Below are 19,674 nucleotides of genomic sequence, written 5' to 3'. Positions count from 1 at the left end.
GAAAAGTCAATTCTTGAAGAAAGTGATTTGCTTTTATGATTGAATGATTCGAGTAAATATATTAAAATATTTACGTATTTATTATTAGTATTTTATTTCATAATATTGGACATTAACCTTACTCAGTGTGAGATTAATTACCATCTCTCACGAGTTTAAACAGGCAGTACAGAGAGTGGCGTTAATTTCATTGCAATACTAGTGTTGCAGTAAATTTGAGGTTTGGAGCATGCACTTGCCAATTTTTATAACGTTCACCAATGCAGATTTAAGTTCCACTTTTTCGTGATAGTATTCAATATATATCCCGTTTGGTTGGATTCTTCTTGATATCTAAGAATAGTGCAATGTCATTGTAAACGTATGTTAACTTGTGCGAAACCAGTAATACGTCAGGATGATGAAAGAAGACCTTCGTAAGTACTGCTACATTAAATAAGGTGAAGTGAGCCAGAAGAGTAATAAAATTCCAGCAGCATATTTGCATTCTAAAGCTCTTCTTGTTATGCATGCGATTTTTGTTGGATGTTGCAGTCCATGCAATTTCTGTCGCATGTTGTAGTGAGATACTTTGTCAGGTGGCGATATTCGACAAAAACCTTTTGTATCAATGGAACCTATTTGTTTCCATGTTCCTTCAGTTTGCCCAACAAAATGCCTTACTATGACGTCCGACAACTATCGGACGGCGCCACCCGCTCTTATCCCCTCCATCTGTTGATAATTCCCCTTACTACTCCCATACGGATACGGACAAGAAAAAATGAAAATTCAATGCATTTTCCACGTAATATTTAGAGGCTTAACCTTTACTCCCCCGATGATACCATATGGTATCATCAGAGTAAGGTCGTACTGCCCCGATAATACCATATGGTATCATCGTGCTGATTATGAAATGAATGTGCTTTTTGGACCTTCATACTCTTATATTTGGGTGGAACTCTGACACAGGTCTGGAGCAAGCCTGGGAAATTCATATTGATGACCAACCTCTCCCCCTCTCCGCAACATATCCATGCCACATTTCCGAACAGAGTTTCACATTTTGGCTCATTATTCAACTTGTATGGCACCCAAGAACATGAAACATGTTTCATCCTCTTGAGAAATGTCCATTATTTGAAAAGAATACTAAAGTTTGCGCCTTCTCTCCAAAATAGCGGGAGAAGAGGGGGCAAACTCTAGATTTTTATGTTTTTTTTTCATTGAAATTTGGGGATCGCACCCCCAAACCCCCCTTCCTCGGTTCGGCGATCTGAATTATACACGGTTGCATGCTATGATGTTTTAGCTGCAAAACAAAACTTATACGAAGTAGATTACTCCCATAGTGACCGAGTTATAACAATTTTCTGAGCAATATGCAAATTACCTATTTTTAGTAAAAAACAGAGTTTTACATTTTGGCTTATTATTCAACTTGTATGGTACCCAAGAACATGAAACATGTTTCACTCTCTTTGGAAACGTCCATTCCTTGAAGAGAATACTAAGGTTTGAGCCTTCTCCCCAAAATAGCGGGAGAAGAGGGGGCAAACTCCAGATTTTTACGTTGTTTTTTTTTCATTGAAATTCGGGTGTCGCGACCCCCTTCCTCGGTCCGGCGTTCTAAATTGTACACGTTTGCATGCTATGATGTTCTATCTGAAAAACAAAACTTATTCGAAGTAGACTGCTCCCATAGTGCCCGAGTTATAACAATTTATCTCCAAAAATCAAAATTACCTATTTTTCGTAAAAAAAAATACATTATGGCTTATTATTCAACTTGTGTAGCACCCAAGAACATAAAACATGTTACGTTCTCTTGAGAAATGTCCATTATTTGAAAAGAGTACTAAAGTTCGCGCCCTCTCCCCAAAATAGCTGGGGAAAAAGGGGCAAACTCCAAATTTTTATGTTTTTTCCATTGAAATTCGGGGGTCGTGACCCCCCGCCCCCCTTCCTCGATCCGGCGTTCTGAATTGTACACGGTTGCATGCTATGATGTTTTAGCTGAAAAACAAAACTTATCCGAAGTAGATTGCTTCAATACTGGCTGAGTTATAACAATTTTTCTCCAAAAATGGAAATTAGCTATTTTTCGCAAAAAAAAAAAAAAATAACAAAATCACATTTTGGCTTATTATTCAACTTGTATGGCACCTAAGAACATTCTCTTGAGAAGGAAGAGGGGGCAAACTCTAGATTTTTGTTTTTCCATTGAAATTGGGGTGTCGCGGCCCCCAAACCCACCTTCCTCGGTTCGGCGTTCTGAATTGTACACGGTTGCATGCTATGATGTTTTAGCTGGAAAACAAAACTTAACCGAAGTAGATTGCTCCCATAGTGCCCGAGTTATAACAATTTTCCTCCAAAAATGCAAATTACCTATTTTTCGTAAAAATTAAAATTCACATTTTGGCTTATTATTCAACTTGTATGGCACCCAAGAACATGAAACATATTTCATTCTCTTGAGAAATGTCCATTCTTTGAAAAGAATACTAAAGTTTGCGCCTTCTCCCCAAAATAGCGGGAGAAGAGGGTGCAACTCCAGATTTTTGTTTTTTCCATTGAAATTCTAGGGACGTGCCCCCCCCCCCCCAAGCCCCCTTCCTCTGTCCGGTGTTCTGAATTGTAAACGGTTGCATGCGCTGATGTTTTAACTCCAAAACAAAAGTTATCCGAAGTGGATTGCTCCCATAGTGCCAGAGTTATTACAATTTTCCTCCGAAGAGTGTTCGAATTTAAAATTCCCGCCGAGAAGCCCGGGTGAGAGAAATTTCTCTCTCTCTTTCTCTCTCTCTCTCTCTCTCTCCTCCTGCTATCACTGGTTTCTTGCGCCGTGGTTGTGTTGCGCATAACAGGGGCCTAAAAGTTGAGGCCGAAACTTACGAAGAAGATTTCCTGTTCCTGTGCAGAGTTACATAACGATGAAAAGAAAAAAAAAGAAAAAAAAAGGTCAATGAAGACGAAATTCCCTGACTTTTTTTTGACACCTCAAATTCCCTGACTTTTCCCTGTTTTCCAGGTCTGTCGCCACCCTGCACTAATTCCCCCTCCCCCCAAAAAAACCTGCTATTTCTTCAACCACTACCAATTCTTGCTCTAAGACAACTTCGGATGAATCATGCATTTATATGTTGCAATGTAAGAAAAATTGCCCTAAAACTGCTAAAGTAATATCTGCGGACGGCAGGTTCTGTAATTCGACGCCCCCTCCCAAACCCTCCCTCAATTTCCAATAAATTTGATATCTTACTTGCATACTATAACGAAAGATTTTCCAATAACAAACAGTCTACTCACGAAAACTGTATTGTTACATATCACATACTAGCACAAAAATACAATATTGACATTCACTTTTTACGCGTATGTTGACTCCCAAAAAAAAAAACCTCGTACAATAAGAAAATAATATTAAAGTACGACTATCTCCAGTGAACATTTTACTTGCTGCCGTTGCATATAGTCTATGCTAAACTAAAAAAATTCTGTAACAACATGATATGTGGCTTCATCTCTGAACAAAAGAGAACATTTGCCGATCTCTGTAACGAAGTGTTTAGCATAGCTAGTTACGACGCCAGTTGTTCCGGGTTCGAATCCCGACCTGGACATGGGTGTTCTTTGTGAGTGTCCCTTCATATACTTCATCATATCATCACTAATCCTCATCTTCGCGAATAGTCAAAAGTTGCAGAAAGTGGCGAAGTAAAATATACCAAATCAATAGAGAAAATTTGAGCCACGACAAGCTTGTATGCGGAAGTGACGACACCTATTGAGCAAACATCGAACCATTTGTTTTAAATGTCCGCCATTTTGATGTCCAGGCGAAAACTGCGAAATATTTTACGAAACAAGGATAGAAAACGAATGAATGAATTAAACACGGCAGCGATACGTGCAAACTGTAGCTAACAACATAAGACTGAATCTCTTTGTAAATATGATAGTAATGTTTACATATACGTAACAAAAAAGTGAATCATTTTATATAGTACTTACCTCTGCACAACTTGTATCATCCTTTCCTCGAAAACATGGGAATAGGCTCAATTCAAACCACTGCAGATGTTTGGCACACAGTCTATTACGCGTAATATCGTTTCTTAACATAATGCACACGTCCGTAGGAATGAGACAAGTGATCCTATCAATGTGTATGCTTCGAAATAGTATACGAAAGTTCAAAAGAAATTTCAACGATATCGCCCTTTACTGTCATGGCTGTTAAAGCAAACTCGCACAAGGTTTAGCTGTTACTACAGTTCAAAAACCCAACTGCTACTATGTAACACCCACCAAAACGTTTCGACATGGCCAGTTGCATACATCTGTCACCTTATGCTTACTTTTAACACCCCAAAAGAACCAACTTCACGTACAAAGATAACAAGACACGCAGTTGCAATTTGACGAGGTTCTCCTTGGTTTTCTTTATCCCTTTCCTTTACAGCCCCTTCATTACCTCTCTTCTCATTGGGTTTTCTCATCGTATTGGAACCAATGAAAATGTTTATTTCCGCATAGCAACAGGTGCATGATAAGGGTGTGTATTTTACTTTGGTTTCACAGCGCCACCAAGTGACACAAGATAAAAGAAACTTAAATTAAGATTTGCATATTACGATACGATTTCTATGCGATTCTCTACTAAACAAATTAGTAGTTATTTGTCACATTTGTAATGACCTGCAATTCTAAAACTGTAACACAGCGGCAAAATTGCTTTTAGGTCAGAAACCAAGGAAAGGCGATGTGAGAAATTCGTCAAGTCCGTAATTTCGTTTGACTTTCGTACGAATTTTCGTCTCGCATCAAGACAAGGAAAATTTAAGTATTTGAGCTGTGAAGAGGAAAAATCCGAGGAAGGGGGTATAAAAGTGGAAGCAAAATTAGATAAAGTGAAATATTTCTTCCAGAATTATACTATTTGATGATCTCTTCGTGCAACAAGAGTTGGATTAATTGTCGACAAATAATAATTGAAGTTACTGCTGCATACAACAATAAATACATTGCACAATAATATAGCAATTTAAGCTAAGATATGTCATTTTGTGGGTATTAAATAAACTCATATCTACAATAAATGTGTTCCTTAACACTTAAAAGTTTTTAAAAGATAAGGCTATTATTTCTCGTCAATAAAAGCGTAAATAAATAATTTATACTGTTTTTTATTGGAGGACGGTGGAAAATAGAGGGGCTAAGGACAGAAAGATGGGGTCGCAAAAAATGCACCTCGCCCAGGTGAAAACTTTACCTTCAGCCTCCATATGTCAAAGTCAATGACAATGGCAAATGTCAGTGTCAATGCCAAAGAAAATATCAATGGCAATGGCAAATGAAATATCAATATCAATGTCAAAACCATGGCAATGTACTGAAAATGTAGTTGGGACTCATCTACAAGGAGTGCCAGAAGAGCTGTACAGTTTTCATCGTGTATAAGTTAAGAAAATATAAAATGTTTATTGTTCATAATGTGTATGTTTTATTAGAGCTTTGAACATGATACAGTGATCGTAACTTTAATTTCAGTGAGAACTCTTGTTTTATTAATACTACAAAGAAATTAAGTAGCATATCATTATCCTCATTAAGGAAATTTTATTAACATATTTCATGTTTTCCTGAACATTTTCAATGTAGAGGTCATTGGTAAAAGTTGTATTCAATGAAAATGTTTATTGCAATCGTTAAAATTTCGTTCACTATATTTCAAGCTAATAATAATCAAGTTTAATTCCAGTAAAGATAATTGCTTTGGTAAACAGCAATAAATATGAAATATCTGATTATAATTTCGTGTACGTTATTAGCTATAAGGGACTTGTTTTACAAGCAAAACACAATTTTTTGATAGAGAGGGAACTTAGAGATACGAAATTTTAGGATTTGAAATTGTTGTTTATTAATTTCTTTGCTGAACGTTGTACATACGGAATTCGCCTTTATGCTTATCCAATGTTAGGATTAGTAGATTGAATTATATTTCTCAATGAGCTCATAATTTGGTCGTAAGGGAGATTTATGGTTGTAAACTTTCTTTTCCTTTCTTGCACTACATGTGATTATGTTCTGGAGCGCAGGTATTTGCCTTTCAATATAAATTTTAGATTTATGTGTTAATCATTGCAATTATTTGTACGTTATGTTCTTACGTTCCCCTTTCTAAACCTGTGATTAATCGCAGTGGTTAGGATGAATTATACTTTTGATTAATTCATTTTCATCGTTGCGATTAGCTAAAGCGAAGAAAAGGGACGTAACATGTGCAAACGAAATAATAATTAGTAACATTTATTTTTCAAATAGTGTACGTACGTTTTTGAAAAAAAATAATGCAAATTTGCACAAATGATTGTCATTATAGTGCACATTAAATTGAAATAACACCTTTCAACATTTAAAATGTTCCCGGAATGTAATGAATTTGTGCGAAACAACAATATATCTTCAATATTGAGCTCCTTCATGTTGCTGGCTACGATTCTAGTCATACATTCAACGTCTTAAGAGCGTGCCTTATCAATACAATGCTGTAACCTAAGTACTGCCCTGTGTCAATTGATGATCGTAAGGCAAATGGGGCTTCGTTTAATTGCTTACAATGTGGCATTTGCCCAGTGATCGTCGTGAAATCGTTGTGAGAACATCTGGTGGTTCTGTTGGAAGGTAAGTTGTTGTTTTTTTTAAATAGTTGTTACTTCAAATTGTTCACTTCTTGTTCACTATCCAAATAGGCTTCATCTTACCAGGGGGGATTTGCCACTAGGCTATCCTAGGTTATAGCCTAGGGGCCGCACACAAATGACATGCTGAAATGGCAAAAACCATGAACTTTCAAGAATTTTTAAAGGATTTACACTTGGCTGAAGCAAAGTATGAAGGAATTCGGTTGGTGACTATTTGAAACGTTTTCGTGAAAAATATTTAACAGCGCTTTCCCAAATCTCGACAGAGAATTGCTCTGAGAATTTTTGTGAGTATTTTACCATCAAATGCCATTGTTGTAAAAAGGATCAAGACTACCCTCAGAAATTCAGCGTTGTTTAGCAGACTTTGTGGTTTGGCATCCTTCACAGCAAATGCTGATGTCCTGCAAGAAATTGGCTTTGAGTGTCTCATTCATCAGTTGGCTGCATTGAAAGCCAGAACTGTTAATAATAATAATAATAATAATAATAATAATAAAATAATAATATCTGCAGGCCCCGAAACAAAGGAAAACTTAGAGGACCAAATTTTATAAATTCCTCTTCCCCTTTTTCATCTTGTAGGATTTACAACGTGCCTCCCCGATGTCATAGTGGTCGTCGACTTGTAATCAAGGGATTCCGGGTTCGATACTCGGTGGAGCCACATGGTTCTTCGAATCTGACTAAGCTACACTCTCTCCAGGGAATCTCTGAAGGGAGAGAACAAAAGTAAGTCTCTGCGCAAGTAATGATTCGAGACAGCTGAACAAGTGGGAAGGAACGGAATTGTGTGGAAGGGGAAAGAATACTGCAGCTACCAGCCTTTGCAGCAGCGTGCACTGCTTCGCTCCGCCCACTCGCTTTCTCCCCTTTCTCTGCCGTTATGTGCGGCCTAGCTCCAGAGATTACCGGGATAGAGTATATAGGTCCAGTCCCGACTAGCCATTCTGTGCGTAAAGTGAACCAGTGCTTCAAGTGGAAAATGTTATCTGGGGAGATGTTTGGGGTTTAGCTTAGGGGAGCGATGCTCCTATGATTTAACATGGTGACAATAAGACAGCTGGGGGATACCATCCACCATCCTCCCTTCTTACAGTCCAGCAGAATTAACTTGAGACAAATGGCTGCCGGCGCCGCTGCAGGAGTACCAACCTACAGCGAACGCTTGGCTCTCATGCGAATCAGCTGACAACGGGAGATGAGAGATTTGAAAAATAATTATATTGTGTAACGGAAATATCACTGTATTAAGAGGACATGCTAAGAAAATTATAAGCATTATAAGTATTCTATCTTACACAATAAATGGATAAACAGTTTATTCTTTACGTTTAATCCGTAATTTGAAAACACTGCCGCTTCGCTTGCTTCACCAGTCACTGCACGCGAGTCCTTTCAACAGTTGGTAACATTTCGCGCGCCCGAGCATTAGAGTTTCCATTGGCCCGTTACAGCGGGAAGTCGCCCGCTCTAGCCAATTCGAGCGCAGTTGCATCACTCACAGAGCGGCCATTTCTTTCAAGTTAATTCTGCCCGACTGTAGTTCCTTCGAGTAAACTTCAAACAAAAAACTTACGATTTATACATGCGGCAAGGCCCAATGTAAATGTTCAGTTATAACTTTTATGGTAAGTTATGTCAGATAGTAACATTAATATTATTACTAGATTTCAAATATCTTGGTTTTTCATTGTATGAACCTTTTCAAAGCAATTTTTCGTCAGATGGTGGGCTTAGGTCTGCAGCCCCCTTACAAGTCTATTAAATACCGTGCATGTAGAGAGGGCCTCCCCGATGGCGCAGTGGTAGCGTCATCGCCTTGTAATCAAAGGGGTTCCGGGTTCGATACCCGACGGAGGCACATAGTGGTTCGGATCCCACTTTAAACTGTAGGTCCTGGCCATAAAGTGGACTCAAAGCACCAACTCAATCAATCAATCAATACCGTGCATGTAGACACAAATTTCCTGATATTCACAATAGTCAGAATGTATTACAAGTGTTTGGGATATAGACATGTTTACTGGTATTGCGAGGGAATTTTAGAAATATAGTCTTAAAAAATAAATGGATGTTTTGGGCCATCTGAGGAACTACAATTGCAACAGAAATGAAAGCAACTACGTCTGTAGTAAAATAATTGTGACGAATCCGATTTTGAAGAGTTTACCACTCTCTGACCTGTAAGTTCGCCGCTATCTTGAAAGAAAAAAATCCCCAAAAATTCACCTTCAAAATTAAAAAGTATAGTATCTGGAAAACGGTGCGTTCTACACATAAAGTGAAGATAACCGAAAGGAAAGAGCATAAAATTTGCTGAATGAAGGTTTTTATTTGAGAGAACTGCCTTAATTCTTAATCGAATTAAAAATGCTTCAATTATTTACTTTAATTTTTAGAATTAGCGTAAAAGTAGGTTTCTGACTCAACTAACAGAAAATATGTAACAAACTATGTAATTTACGTCCCAAAGACACTGGACGAAACTCATAGCTCGTGATTTCCTCTAAAGAATGTTTTTTTTTTTTGTTTGTATTGTTTTGTATTGTTTGTTTCGTGCCTGTAGAATCATGAGTTAAGAAGATATATAGTTTAAAACAGAGTCGTGTGTTTCAGCATATTTGATGTTAGACGGTTTTGAAATGTGAATAACACACTTAATTTTCAAAGGTACAGAAATATATTACTACAGAAATACAGGTTATTGTATGCCATTTTTATTTACCACGACAGTTCGTGTAAAAAAAAATTATGCCTTCAATTTACTTTTATAAACATTCGAAGGCCTTTTTCCTTTCCTTTTAAATGACCTTTGGCTCAGTCGGTAACGCGGCTGACTACCATGCTAAAGGTCCCGGGTTCGATCCCCGGTGGGTTCAAATCCAGGAACTTTTCTAACGTTGGAAGCGGCCCCGGCGACCACCCAGCGTCGAATAAGATTGGGTACCTGGGGGAAACTCTGGGGGGTAAAGGCGGTTAGGGGCGTGATGCTGATCACATCATCCCCACTCACGACCGGATCAAGAAAGTGTGGGGCGTTACCCCCACACCCCCTATACGCCTTCATGGCGTGGTGCTATGCACAGGGGAGCACTTTACCTTTTACCTTTTACGTAAGATCTTGAGTCAGCGCTTTGTCCGTTTGAACAATTGAAATAAATTCAAATCAACAATCGGCGATCCGGTGAGAAATTGGTGGCCTGCTTAACTGTTTGTCAGCCCAGTAAGCATGGAGCCCTGGAATGTGCAACATCGAGCGTTTGTTGTGGAGGGATTCTTCAAGACTGGAGAATCTGTATTGAAAACGCAGCGCCTTTTTCGACGTCATTTTCGTGGCACGTCATGGGCGTGTAATAAGCCTCAACACCAGGGGCGGCGCCAGAAATTTTCGACCGGGTGGGCAAAAGTTCCATATTGATAGATTAGGGTGGGCAGTATAAATTTAAGACCACATAATATATGTGCACGTATGACGTATATATATCCCCCTCTCTCTTACACTCCCGATTTTCTTCTTGCTTCTTTTCTCTTTCCTTTTCTTGTTTTCCTCTTTATTCTTTTCTAATCTATTTTCGCAACTTGTTCCATTTCCTTTCGCGTTGTCTCTGATGGACACAATTATTTCAACGAAGTGTTTATCCATGCGCAGCCATTCATTCACTGTCATATTCTTTCATACATGTTAATATAATGCAATAAATGTGAATTACGTTTAAGCTTGTGTTGCGTGACATTTTGCCCTTCGAGAACAATAAAAAAATAAAAAAATAGAAGGCACATACTTGATTTTATGTATTCGGCGACAGTGATAGAAAGTGCGAAGATAGACAATCGTGATGTTTCTCGTAATTTAAATGCATGCTCATGAGCATAGTATTTTCATCGTATAAGTTTTTAACTGAAAGAGTTTTCTTACTCCTTGGGGTCATTTTTCTTAGCTTTCAAGGTTTCTAAAACTGACAAATCTATCTGAATGTTTGCAGTAAAGGTGGCAAAATGTGCCGGGGGTGGCCGTATCCCCCACCTCCCGCTCCCCCTCAGGTGGGTGCAGAACTTCAGATTGACAGCATCAGCTATGAATAGGTCACCACCTGGCCGTGTTCGAACCATAAGGACACCAGAAAACATGGGACGAGTAAGGGAAGCAATCGTTAGAAGCCAAAGACCGTCTGCCAGCCAGCATGCTGTATAGCGTTGGGGAATTCAGATCGCTCTGTACGACGAATGTTACATCTGGATCTAAAATTTCACCCTTACAAGATTATGCTTGTGCAGGATCTGCATGATGATGACTTTGCCATCGTAAAAGATTTGCTGAACGGATGCTCCAAATGTCCAAGGAAGCGATTATTCTTATGAGTGACGAGGCACATTTCCATTTAAATGGATCTGTAAAGAAGCAAAACTTTAGACATTGGTCAAACGAAAACCCTCAGGAGCTTCATGAGCGGCCGCTTCACAGTTCACGAGTGACGGTATGGTGTGGTGTAGCTGCATTTGATGTCATCGGCCCGTATTTCTTCGAAGATGAAGATGGGGATTGTGTGACTGTGAACTCCGAACGCTATATCGCAATGATGAACACTTTTGTTTCACCAGAACTTCGTCGGCTTCGGCGTAGGCGTAGGATAAATCAGCAAAACATATGGTTCCAACAAGATGGAGCAACGGCTCACACATCTAGATCCTCTATGGCTGTTGTTCGTCAACTTTTTCCAGGACATGTCATTTCCCGGTTTGGTGACATACCCTGGCCTCCTCGGTCACCAGACCTTACAATCTGTGATTTTTTCCTGTGGGGATTCCTCAAATCCAAAGTGCATGTGAATGAACCTCGCACATTAGACGACCTGGAGCTTGCAATTAGAGATGCAATTGCAAACATTGGTGGTGAAATATTGCAATGTGCCGTCCGCAACTTCTGGGAGAGGCTTCGAATGTGTGTACACGTGTACACGTAAATGAAAGTCACTTGAAGGACATCATTTTTAAGTCGTAAAGATTTGCCATGGCAATTGGCATTCAATAACTTAAAATTATTTCTGTAGTAATACATTTCTGTACCTTTGAAAATTAGGTGTGTTATTCACATTTCAAAACCGTTTAACTCCTCTGCCGGACCCTGTATAACAAGATCTGGTTGACAGAGCAGCCCAAAGCCTGTCACCTCACCTAACACGTAGTACATTGCAAAATTTCCGCAGATATCTGGTGCTGACGTGTTGGGTTTCATCATTGATATCCGCAACTGATTTCAGATGTAAACTCCACTCTCCAACACGCTCGACTTTAATAAAATTCCGAAGAATATCGAGCATCCTAATTAAATGTATTGCAACCACAGAGCAGCAGTATCCTGTTATCTTTCAGAATTGAAGCAAATGCAGATAAAGATTTTTCAGCGCCTCAGAACATGAGCTTACATCAGTATTTTCTGCTTCTGAATTGAGTAGGTCAGGAATTACTGAAAGTGTCTCATAAATATGATCCTTTGCAATGCACTTTGCGTGTTCAAGTAGCGTGAAAAGTGCTGCATTAAGTATAAAATGCGCCCTAATAACTCTGGCTATGGCTTTTCCATGGATCCTGTCTCCCGGAACTTTCTCTCACACCTGAAAAATGAGACATTTGTTACAATCATGCAGTCCTAACTTCTTCCTGATTAAAGATAGGTTGAAAAAACCTTCACTGTTGCATTTCTCATGAAATTCTAGCCTGATTTGATATATCGCATCACCCCCTTTCAATTTTTTTTTTAAAAAAAGTTGAATTCAATATGGCGGCCACCAATATGGCGGCCACCAATATGGCGGACGTCTGCTTGGAACGCACCAAAATGGTTCCCCCTAGGCCTAACGTGCTTCTATCATGACTATTTGTACCCAGACTAACTCCTTTACATTGTATAGGGTGTATTATGGGAGTTTTTGAATCATCCTCTACCCTATGAATGCTCTAATATTTTATCTCTTTGTGCATGCATTCGACATAAAAAGGATCTTCTTCCTTTAATTAATATTCCTCTCTGAGACCTTTGAACTATAGGACACAGATACTTATCTTCAATTCAAAGGAATTGAATTGAATTGAATTGAATTGACTTTATTGCTGGACGAGGTTCAGCTGTTGCTGGTCTACCACCTGACCCTAAGGACTGTCATCTGTTTACATTCGGATTTACACTGCGTATAGATATGCTCAACCAGCAAGCTATGTATCGTGGAATTTTATAGCTTTTTCCAATTACAATGGGGCTCACCATATACACAAACAATCAACTGCAATAAGTCATAAAAAAAATTACTTCGTACGGCAACACGGGACATTAATTGTGCGTGCGCTCAAAGCAAAAAAAAATGATAGTTTTGAATCAGTGTTGCATTCAACTTTTTACAACACCTTTCATATGTTGGTGAATTATATTTACTGAAAGTGCGTACTATTCTTTTGTTCCTTTTTCCTACTGAGATATTTTTATGTGTGTGTATATATATACTCACGTTTTGTTTTTGCAATTTATGCCAATCTATACAATACGTAATAAATTCATGTGTGGTAACATCTCCATATTCAGTGATTTCTATTCTTCACGAATTTCTATTCAGGTAATGTACAACGTTTTCATGAATGATTATGTTTTCCACACACTCTATATTGAGGTGTATTTTATATTAATGTATGTATTGTATATATTTATTTCAATAGTTTTATTGTAAAATATACTCATTCACAATCTGATCTACAGTAAATTTCTTACGAGCGAATTCCTATTTTTAACTTGTCTATATTTCCATATATTCAGTGTTAGAGCACATATGAGCCGATGAAGAGGATATTGGGAGAGTTCTTATAGGTGGAGATTTCAAAGGGGAATTACAAATATGAAACAATTTGATAATCCATTTAATAGTGATAATGATATTCTCCATTTTAACTATTCAGTAATTCAAAATATCCATAGCACACATGGTAATTATTTGCTGGTTTCAGTGAGTATGGCATATCATGTATGTAACCATTTATGTTTCGAAATGGTATAGTTAGTTCTATCTATTGACAGAAGAATCTATTGAAATATTTTTCGTGAAGGTCGTGAAGATACTCACCATCACGTAGGTTTTCTAGTACTTTTGATATACATGAATGAATTATATGTATGAATAATTATTTACACCAGAAAACAAAATATAGTAAGCAATTTGCGCAGAACTACTCCAATGTTAGGTAGTTTATAAAAATCTTGATATCTATAGTTCACATGGTAAATATTGTTGAATTGACTGAATGTAACATAAGGTGACCTTTTATGTAACAATTCAAGTTTCAAACTGTCATAATTACTTCTATCCATAGACAGGAAAACTTGATGAAATTTTCTTTTTTGTGAAGCTTTTAGATTCGCACTCTCATATACAGGATAATAATCGGTTATCTTGTATGCTTAATGCATGAATCATTCTTTACTTTCGAAAACAAAATACAGTGAACAGTTTGTACAGAACTTATTCAATATTAGATGGTTTATAAGATCCAGTAAATGTTGCTTTACAGCTGTGAGAAATATTTATATCCCATGTGACACTGAGGAAAATGTTAACAGTACTTGCTTCTTGGGTAAGTCACTGCTGTGTCCAAAAAGAGATGACCAACACCAAATCTTCCTTTGCCGAGGCATGAGAACTGAACAACTACAAAGGAGATATGGTGATTAACCAGTGACGGGCACTGAGGAGTAGCTACTCTAGCAGAGATTGATAAATCAATCTCACATATCTAATTATTTTCAAATCACAATATGTATTGTCTTGTTAAAGCCACAGTTTATATGCAACACTTTTTTTCCCATGCGCTTCTCGTCCCTCGGTACGATCCGCGGGCAAAGCTGGCTAGCCTAGCTCGCTCTTCCTCCGCCTCACCAGTTCCAGGTATAGAAACGGCCGCCCGAAGGAAAGGGTAAGATTTCTGCCTCTACCTCCATTGCCCCCCGCTGCAATGGTTTGAAAGCCCGTGCTTTCAGGTCCCCCAGTCTATCTCCTGTAGGACAGATAGGGGATTGGTTACCCATAGATTTATTTGTAAATCCTCTAAAGAACTCAGGGTAACATTTTCTGCAGTACTTATGTTCTCTGTATTTACACAACCTTTTACACGTTGTACAATATGTGTGTATAATATGTGATGTAGTTTTATTATTTATGAAATGGGAACGTGTTATGTGCAGACAATAACGTTATGCTCTCTTTCTTTCTTTTTTTTTCAAATATGGAATATATAATGATTACATTACAAATATGTGCTCAGGCTCTCTCTCACTCTCGTTTTAGTAGTGTTTTATTTAAATATACTAATCTCTTGGCTTCTAACAGTCATGAATACGGATGTAATTATTTGGGCAAGAGAACGCGCGTTCATGTTGTTGTTGGTTTGGTTCATTTTACGTCGGTTTTCTGCCACATGTGGTTATCGCGAAAATTAGGATGAGTGATGATATGTTGAAATTGTTGAAGAGCCTCATATGAACTAGATTAGTCTAGGATTCGAACCCTTGATGAGTGCGCATTCTTGTCCTATGCGTTGTACTCTGCAGTGAATAATGAAATAATTTGGAATGAAAAATGTATTTCAGAACACAAAAAGCCAAATGAATATTATTGACGAAACTACAAAAAACTGTGTTTTGTTACCTGTTTTGTTTCTGTGCATGAAGTGTACTTAAAACACCAAATCAACCAACCGTGGGGGAGTGGTTATCACAGCACGCTAAGACACCAGGAGTTCCGGGTTCGAAACCCGACCTGGGCATGGATGTTCTTTGTGTTTGTCCCTTCATTAATTTTATCGTATCATCTTCGCAATTAACCAAATGTGACAAAAAAGCGACGCTAAGTAACAAAAATCAAATCAAATCATTGATTGATTGCTTGATTTGGTTTATTTTACTTCGCTTTTCCGCCACTTTTGCCTAATCGCGAAGATGATTCGATGAAATTGATGAAGGGACACACACAAAGAATATCCTCCATGGCCAAGCCGAGATTCGAACCCAGGATCTCTGGCTTAGTAGGTAAATCAAATCGTTCTTTATTTTCGAATGGGGTTTGAGGGCTACGTGTGCTTTTTTCTAGTACTCATTTATCATTTTGCAATATTTTCCTGTTATTGACATACTGGGCCCTAAAGGTGGGAGGGATATGAGTAAATATGCGATAACGCCCGGACACCTTTCACTCATTTATTTCCTTAATTTTACCACTGGTACTTACCTATTTTGCCTTGCGGAACATTCTTGAAGGTGAAGTTATGCCTTTTTCAATAAAATACTGTCAACTTTTCATATTACGATTGATTATTTGTCTTACTTGTTCCGCTTCTGTAATATACAATATGGCGTGCACTCGTAATGGATCATCGCGCGTCATGACGCGCCAGCTTGTGTTTTGTCGATTTTCAGTGTGCAATAAGTGTTTCAAACCTTCATGACGGAAAATTACGTACTATTTCGATTTTTTTTTCGTTTACCTCCACAAACCATGCACGTTAGCCCCAAAATCCATCCATGGGTAGCCCCACAAACCATTGACGTTAGCCCCAAAAACCATCCACGGATAGCCCCACAAACCATTCACACAAGGTTAAGTTAGGCCTGTTAGGTTAGGTTCCATTAGCACTCATTTCACCCCTAAATTCATCGAAAAAAGAAAGCGCGGCGAACATAGTTAAAAATAGAAATTTTCGTAAAAAGAAGGCACGTTTGGAAACACTGCAGAGATCGCTTGACTTTCAACGCTCTCGCCATCTGCAGGCCCACAATGGAAACAACGGCATAATGTGGCAGGCAATGCCAATTTCTTACGTAAAGAGTGATTAATTGTTGTTCGGCAGCATTAAACTACGAAGTTTTTACTTTCCGTGAAAGAAAACACCTCCAAGAACGTCCAGAATGCTAAAGAAACTCATTTCAGTAAGTACTTTCTCCTGTAAATTTGAAGAAATCCGTCCGGGCGATATCGCATATTTACCGGGATGAAAAACTCAATATGCTGACCAAGGCAGTAATTTATTTTATTAAAAACATAAACTAAACGTAACGTTTCAACCTTCTAGCAAGGTCTTCTTCAGACTCTGTATCAAGTACAAAAGTAACAAGATACAAAAACAGGGCATTATATATACACAAACATTACTCCCTCCAGACTATTTAGAAAGTTGTTTGGAACTTTCTAGCAGTTGACTTTCACTTTCCAACTTTACTTTCACCTAAAAGGCTAAAGGCAATTACTTCCATATAGAATGTGGTTGGACTTTTAATCTCACGCTCTTTTCCCTTCATTTTTCTTCCTTCTCCTTACTTCTTCCTTACTGCCTTGGTCAGCATATTGAGTTTTTCATAATCATGGAAACAAGGCTTAATGGTGTTATAATTACCGGGATATGGCCCACAACAACCCCCCCCCCCCTTGAACACGCCACTGACTGTTACCCCAAGTGTCGACGTCACCACACGTGACCAACGCTAATAGAGTGTGTGAAAAATTGTAAAGAAGTGATAGAATGTGATTTCATAAGTCTTGTGAGACATTGCATCATATCTTCACATCATTGTTACTTGGATCACAAATTCTACTTGACCAACACCGTGCAAAGAACTCAAAACAAACAAACAAAGAAAAGAAATAATTAGACACCTTATCAACGAAAGAGCACCATACCAGAAACATGTGCTGCTACTTCTTCTGTAACCTAAGATTGAAATGTTACTCAATACACCGGGTGGTCCATTTATAATGATAGTATGGAATATCCCATGCTGAATGCATCCAATCGAAAAATTGCACAGAAAAAAAGTTTCATGCTATTGAGGGGGTAAGTCAATGCCGCAAAAATTCTGTCGCCGCCGCCCACCCCTTAGGGGGGTGGGGGTAAATGTAAAATTTCAAATGGAACACACCCATTCTTTTTACATATTAGGATTCGTGTTGAAAAAGAAGTATTTTTTTTTCGAAACATTTTGTGAAAAAATTGCAACCTTCGAACATTTATATAAACATTTGGTAGTTTCAATTTCATTCTGTTCCCTTTATGTAATAACAGTTTTGGTTTCCGTTGAGAACATTGCAAAAACTAATTTTATTCAAAAAATGTGTGCAAAGAATTCGACAAAAGAAAATTGTTTGCAATTTATGTTTTTGTGTAACAATAAATAATATTAATTTGTTCCAACTCCTTGGTTTCAAGGAACAATTTCATATGAACAACAAATATAGTATGTTACTACAAATTAGTTATCATTTGAGGTATCATTAAATGGACAAAAGTACACAGAGTTTTTGGTAACTATTCTGCCAGGGCTGTTAGAAGAATTGCCACTGCACCAGCGCTGCAACATGTGGTATCAACATGATGGTTGTCCAGCTCACTACTCCATTCAGGCTCGAGCCATGTTGGACACAAAGTTTCCTGGTCGATGGATAGGACGTGGAGGACCCGTTTCTTGGCCAGATCGTTCACCCGAACTCTCTGCCTTTCGGTACCACGAAGTTCCAACAACGCCAGAAAACTTGCGGCAACGAATTATTGATGCTTGTGCCTCTATCACTACTGACGTTTTGGGACGAACAGTGTGGAGCTTCAGACACCGTGTTTGAAATGCATTGAAGAGAACGGTCATCATTTTGAACATTTGCTCCTTTAAACATTTATTTGTGTACTTCAAATGATAAGAAATTTGTAGTAACATACTTAATTTTGTTGTTCATATGAAATTGTTCCTTGAAACCAAGGAGTTGGAACAAATTAATATTATTTATTGTTACACAAAAACATAAATTGCAAACAATTTTCTTTTGCCGAATTCTTTGCACACATTTTTTGAATAAAATTAGTTTTTGCAATGTTCTCAACGGAAACCAAAACTGTTATTACATAAAGGGAACAAAATGAAATTGAAACTACAAAATGTTCATATAAATGTTCGAAGGTTGCAATTTTTTCACAAAATGTTTCGAACAAAAAATACTTCTTTTTCAACACGAATCCAAATATGTAAAAAGAATGGGGGTGTTCCATTTGAAATTTTACATTTACCCCCCACCCCCCTAAGGGGTGGGTGGTGGCGACGAAATTTTTGCGGCATTGACTTACCCCCTCAATAGTATACAACTTTTTATCTGTGCAATTTTTCTATTGGATGCATTCTGCATGGGATATTCCATACTATCATTATAAATGGACCACCCGGTATGTTTTATGAAGACAAGGTGAAAGTGGTCTGAGAAATAAATGCAATGTAATCACTAAGGAAGATAATTTCACATCATACTAGAAGCCTCTTTATTTCTTCTTGACTCGGTTATATGACCTTTTGAATTTCAATTGATTACATGATTAATTTTGTTTATTTTACATCGCTTTTTCTGCCAATTTTGACTAATCGCGAAGATCAGGGTGAGTGCTTATGCGATGAAATTGATGAAGGGACACTCACGAAGAACATCCATGCCCAGGTCTGGATTCGAACCCGGAACCTCGGCGTTTTGAAGTTCGAATTACCAAGCAACGAGACACTTCTGGCCACTCTCTTTGCAGCTTAACTTCTAGTAACTCTTCTACAGTCAACTGTTTATTTCAACCACATAATTCTGAAATATATGTATATGTTAACAAGTGTATAATGATGGAAGAATATCTACCCTAAAGAATAATTTATTTGAAATGTTGTTCTTTCCCTCAGGCAGATGAGCAAAAGATACCATAACAGCAATTTCTTTTCTGAAATGTTTGTCCTCAGCTTTGCCCTCCTATGCTTGGTAAAATTTACTCAAGGATACATGGATGAAGTAAATAAGGGTAATATAATTCTCCTTATTTTGTAATATCAAACCTGTTTACTGATAATATTTTATTGTATACCTCACTTAAAAACAATACATTGCTTTCATACACATATCTACACATCAGTCATGTTATATTTATTCCT

General features: G+C 37.9%; 1 protein-coding gene across 5 annotated transcripts in view; it reads left to right on the top strand.

The window, feature by feature from the left end:
• The first annotated feature begins 6,574 nt into the window (after positions 1-6,574).
• Positions 6,575-19,674, top strand: part of LOC145997461 (trypsin-3-like) — a 51,345-nt gene continuing 38,245 nt past the window's right edge. Inside the window, exons 1-2 of one of the 5 annotated variants that reach the window (XM_083134534.1) lie at positions 6,575-6,675; positions 19,429-19,544. In XM_083134534.1, the coding sequence (XP_082990660.1) occupies positions 6,611-6,675; positions 19,429-19,544 (181 nt within the window). In that variant the 5' untranslated portion in view covers positions 6,575-6,610. The other 4 variants (XM_083134536.1, XM_083134537.1, XM_083134535.1 and 1 more) reach the window with 4 other exon arrangements.

Source organism: Lepisma saccharinum, chromosome 13, assembly GCF_977018435.1.
Source record: "Lepisma saccharinum chromosome 13, izLepSacc3.1, whole genome shotgun sequence".
Lineage (NCBI taxonomy): Eukaryota > Metazoa > Arthropoda > Insecta > Zygentoma > Lepismatidae > Lepisma > Lepisma saccharinum.
This window is presented reverse-complemented; position numbering and strand designations above follow the sequence as displayed.